The following is a 5,473-nucleotide window of genomic DNA, read 5'->3' on the forward strand; positions in this document are numbered from 1 at the left end:
GCGGGGCGGAGGCGCCGGGGAGCCGCAGCCCCCCGGCCCGGTCCCGCCCCACCGGCACCGGCACCGCCGCTCCATCCCTCGGGGGCGGACCCGGAGCCGGTAACGTGTGCGGGACCCCCGGGACGCGGTACCCGGAGGAGCATCGGGGCGGGCGGATGAGGGTTCGGGTGGGGAAGGGCTGAACCGGGGCTGCGGGACCCCCCGGGGGGGATCACGGGCTGCGGGGCCAGGACCCCGGCTCGGCCCCCGGTCGCCCTGCCGTGAGCCCCGGGACGGGACGGGCACGGCTGCTCTGCGGGCACACGGTTTGTACCCGCCCTCCCCTAACGGCTTCGGTCCAGCAAAGGCGGGTCAGGAGCTGCCAGGCCTCTGCCCCCGCCCCAGGCTGTCCCCAGGGCCACCTCCAGCCAGCCAAGCCTCGGGTAGGCTCAGGTCAAAGGCTCCTTGAGGGCACATCTGGCCCTGGCTCCCTCACCAGATCACCCAGGGCCACCACCACCACCATCACCACCATCACCACCAAGGGAAACCAGCAACCGGGTCACACCGGGATGGCTCTGCAGCCACCATCCTGTCTCCAAGCAGGTACCTCATGCCCACAGCAGGGAAGATGGAGGAAACCACCACGGACCCGGTGGCCAAAACGACTATTTCTCCCCAGTTCCACCACCCAGATCTCAGAACACATCTGGGGTGAGGGAGCGATGGAGGAATTTCCAAAGGCACTGGCCTCGCACACAGGGAAGGTGAAAGCGGGGCCCTGAGGGCAGAGGGTCACCCAGCTGCCCCAGGACCTGGCACCCCGACATTTTAAAAGCAAAATACAGCTGGAGAGGGAGCCCCAGGAACAGCCCCACCACGCTCGGGCACCACGTGCAGCCCCGACGGACACGGGGCTATTTTCCATCCTCCACCACCCCATTGCCAGCGGAGGATACGTTACCCAGTGACACTTTCTTGGCTCACAGCCCAGCGGCGCCTCTTTTGACATACGAAAAGTGTTTCTTGGCTCAAAGGAAAAAAAAACCTGTGTAGTGTCCAGAAATAACTTGTTTCTGCCACGGGAGAGATTTAAGTCAAGCCTCCTGTGCTGAGATTAGCCGGGTTTACAGAAACACTGACGCGATTTTGCTTTTCAGCAGCAGGAAAGTCATTCCCTCCCACCCCATCTTTTTTTTTTTTTTTTCCATTAGGAAAACGGGAGCCTTTCAAAGAGAAATCGCTTGGGTTTTACCCGCACTGGCGAAATAAATAGTAATAAGCAACAGAAGGGGTTTTTTTTGGGAAAGAGCAGCCGACGCAAGCAGGGAGATGAGGGGAAGAGCGATCACGGAGCGTTGTGCACAGAGGCACAAGCCATATGGGTGCTGCTGGGGCTTTCACAGCCACAGGGAGGAGGAACTCTCAGTGAGACACACTCAGAGCCCCCCAGACCCACAAACACCTCCCCCCGTGCTGTTTTTATGCCCCCATGGGGGAAGGGGCCCGGCCGAGCAGAGGCTGAGCTGCTGGTCAAAGCCTGGCATTTCTAGAAGTCCTCTGCTCATCCCTGGAGCGTCCCTCACGCACTGGGCACTAACACAGCGAGCCACCGACAGCATGAAATGGCAGAGCCATCGACGCAATGATGGTCTTATATATTTATTCCTTTTTTTTTTTCTTGGTTTTAAAGGACAACACATCCAGACAGCTTTAAATACAACGTCCGAGTACGACTCCTGATGAAAGCAGCAAGGGTGCAGCATGTGCGCTTATATTCACACCCGCTGACACCAGCCCAGTCCTAGTGGTAGAGACAGCTCCTGTTAAAAATAAAAATCCACGTATTTAATATTTCATCAACCGAGAACTACCATTTTAAGGCATAAAAGAAGTGGGTCAGGCAGAGAGAAGACAAGCTGAATACCAAAAGCAGGCATGAAATGAGTCTTGAAAGTGAGCAGCGAGAAGGGGCACAGCCCCCACGCTGACCCAGGAGGAGAGTGTGGGGGGAGGCCACACAGGAACAAACAGGAATGTGGAGGGATCTGCTGCAGGCTGGCCTGAGGCCACCAGCTCATTTCCCCTGCAGCCCCAGAGCACCTCAGGGCAGTGGTTCCAATAACCCTTTCCTGCCCGTTTCCCTTTCCTGCTCCTCTCCCGCTGCGGCTGGTGAGGAGGAAACGCTGGGAGCTGTGGTGTCACACACCCCTGGAGGTGCCCACTCCACACACCCTGCGCATGGCCGAGGAGCAATGGAAAGATGGACTTGCAGGACTAAAGTCAATTTGCCAGATCTGTGGATAATCTGAGCGCTTGAAGTCCAGGCAGGGCGAGATGACAGGTCACCGAGCCCCACATCCTCCCTCCAACAGCAGATGCCTCAGGAAAACCCATACACTTTATCCCCCCAGCTCGGAGCAGGCAGCTGCTGCCAGCTCCCTCCCAGGCTTGCCAGACTCCTGCCTGCCACATGGCCATCCATTGTCATCGTAAGTGTCACACGTGCACATGTACCCCGTGCACACCATCGTTACCCGAAACACTCGCCGGAGCACGTCTCTACTCACCAGGCATTGAAGAACTGCTTTTATTCATAAACATCCTTCTTATCTGCAATGTAATCTACAATCTCTTGTGGACACATTAACTTTTCTGCATCTCCATCAGGAATTTCAAACCCTGGAAGAAAAAGTGCACAGATTTAGCTCAAAACAACGGAAACGGGAGCAAGGCTAAAGGAAGCAATTACTGCTGGCTCAGATGGCTGCAGCTTGGCAGGGGACAAACAGGCAGGGGCTGCTGGGTCAGTCGGAGCCAGCCCTTCATGACTACGCTGAGTTTCAAGCTATGTCCTGTCCTGCCTTCCACGACGCTCGGGATAAGGGACGGGGCAGACACAGCAGGGAGGGAAGTGGCCAAGCCAGCTGGTGAGTGTCCCTCACACCTCACTAAAGCCACCAAGGCTGCCAGAGCCACCGGTGTGTGACAGGAGGGGGATGTTGGTAACTCCAGGCAAGCCAAGGCCCAAAGTCCCTCAGGTTCTGAGTCTGCTCATACAACCAACAGCTCGTACAGAGCCACAGCTAGGGACAGGGAGCACGAGGGCTCTTGGCCGTGGAACTGGTCAGAAACACAGTCAAAAAAATTTACATTCTTCTTTCTAGTGCCCACACTAACACTCCACCTGCAGTACACAGGCAGTGTATCAAATATACAGCATCAGCAAATGCTCTCAAAGTGAAACATCTGCCTAGGCTTTAGAGAATGACCAGACCCCTGGGACATAATTTATGACCCATGGGACATACTCCAGAATTTATATGCTTTAAATGAATGCAGTACACAGGCAGTGTATCAAATATACAGCATCAGCAAATGCTCTCAAAGTGAAACATCTGCCTAGGCTTTAGAGAATGACCAGACCCCTGGGACATAATTTATGACCCACCAGGCAAGCCAAGGCCCGGAGCCCCCCAGGTTCTGAGTCTGCTCGTACAACCAACAGCTCGTACAGAGCCACAGCTGGGGGCAGGGAACACGAGGGCTCTTGGCCATGGAACTGGTCAGAAACACATTCCAAAAAATCTACATTCTTCTTTCTAGTGCCCACACTAACACTCCACCCGCCACCAAGGCTGCCAGAGCCACCGGTGTGTGACAGGAGGGGGATGTTGGTAACTCCAGGCAAGCCAAGGCCCAAAGTCCCTCAGGTTCTGAGTCTGCTCATACAACCAACAGCTCGTACAGAGCCACAGCTAGGGACAGGGAGCACGAGGGCTCTTGGCCGTGGAACTGGTCAGAAACACAGTCAAAAAAATTTACATTCTTCTTTCTAGTGCCCACACTAACACTCCACCTGCAGTACACAGGCAGTGTATCAAATATACAGCATCAGCAAATGCTCTCAAAGTGAAACATCTGCCTAGGCTTTAGAGAATGACCAGACCCCTGGGACATAATTTATGACCCATGGGACATACTCCAGAATTTATATGCTTTAAATGAAAGCACAGAGAAGTCCAAAATGAAGTAAAAAGAAACTTGGAATACAAAGTAGTAAGGAAAAAACTCTCTTTTTTCCCTAGCAGTATCAAGTGTTGAGGATGAAAAAAATTCCAGTGAGGAAAAACCTGAAATAGTGATTTCCCAAGCAGGAGCTAAGATCAGCTCCAATACAACCTTCCTGTTAAATGTAATATCCATGGCCCCACAGGACATACTTCCAGGATTCATAAGCTTTAAATGAAAGCAGAGGGAAGTCCAAAATTAAGTAAAAAGAAACCTGGAATACAAACTACTAAGGAAAAACCTCTCTTTTTTTCCTAGCAGTATCAAGTGTTGAGGATGAAAAAAATTCCAGTGAGGAAAAACCTGAAATAGTGATTTCCCAAGCAGGAGCTAAGATCAGCTCCAGATACAACCTTCCTGTTAAATGTAATATCCATGGCCCCCACTTACACACTGCTGTCCCTCGCTACCCCCTTCTCCAGCAACAGGACAGGTGGTGCCCAGGAGGGGCACCAGGAGAGAAGCAGGACATGTGGTCCAGTGGGAGATGTCCCTGCCCATGGCAGGGGGTTGGAACTTGATGAACTTTAGGGTCCTTTCCAACCCAAACCATTCTAGGAGTCTATGCTTCCAGAGGGTCCGAGCTCAGAAGCACATGGACAGATGCCTTCTGACTCCTGCTGGTGCCACTAGCAACGAGCCCATGCTCTCACTGACAGAGAACTGCATGACTATATGATTCTATGATCTTTTTTTGAATGACATCACAGAAAAGTCAGTGTTACTATTCACAGAAAAGCACTGATATTGATTTGCTGCAGCTGCGCTTCAGGATTAGGATGAGTGCATGCTCTCACTGACAGAGAACTGCATGACAGTATGATTCTATGATTTTTTTTTTAATTACATCACAGAAAAGTCAGTGTTACTATTCACAGAAAAGCACTGATATTGATTTGCTGCAGCTGCGCTTCAGGATTAGCCAAAAAGAGGTAGCGGTGCATCCAAGCATGCACAGCTCTGAATTACCAAACTCGTCTTCCATGGCCATGATGATTTCCACTTGGTCCAAACTGTCTAAACCCAGGTCTTTCATGAAGTGGGACTCGGCTGTGAGCTGGGGAGAAAAATCGAAGATCATTTGGCTGCAGCCATTTCAGTGCGACAGAACCTGGCGCAGGACAGGAGCTTTTGGCCTCCTTGTCCTCCCCAGCTCGGCCGCCCCCTCCCCAGCCTGCCCGCGGCCTCGGGGGCTGGCCCCACCGCCCGCCCCGGCCCCACTCACCTTCTCCGGGTCGATCTTGTCGTACAGCTTAAGGACGTAGAGGACGCGCTCCTTGATGTCCGCCAAGGTGAGGGGCGGCAGCTCGGAGAACCGGCGGCACGGCGGCCAGGCCGCCCGCGGCAGCACCTGAGAGAAAGCGTGGGGTCAGCGGGCAACACCGGGCCCCCCCCGCCTTCCCTCCCTCCCTCCCTCCCTCCC

At 53.9% G+C, this 5,473-nt stretch overlaps 1 protein-coding gene across 1 annotated transcript; it reads right to left on the reverse strand.

Annotated features, from left to right (window-relative positions):
- Positions 1 to 1,622: 1,622 nt before the first annotated feature.
- On the reverse strand, positions 1,623 to 5,407 carry NDUFAB1 (NADH:ubiquinone oxidoreductase subunit AB1; the record flags this gene model as incomplete). The annotated part of the gene is made up of 4 exons (XM_014936187.1): positions 1,623 to 1,802; positions 2,550 to 2,661; positions 5,020 to 5,107; positions 5,276 to 5,407. Coding segments are annotated over 3 exons (312 nt in total), but the record flags the coding sequence as incomplete, so codon positions are not given.
- Between the last annotated feature and the right edge of the window lie 66 nt (positions 5,408 to 5,473).

This window comes from Calidris pugnax, unplaced genomic scaffold, assembly GCF_001431845.1.
Source record: "Calidris pugnax isolate Ruff unplaced genomic scaffold, ASM143184v1 scaffold17, whole genome shotgun sequence".
In the NCBI taxonomy this organism is placed as follows: Eukaryota; Metazoa; Chordata; class Aves; order Charadriiformes; family Scolopacidae; genus Calidris; species Calidris pugnax.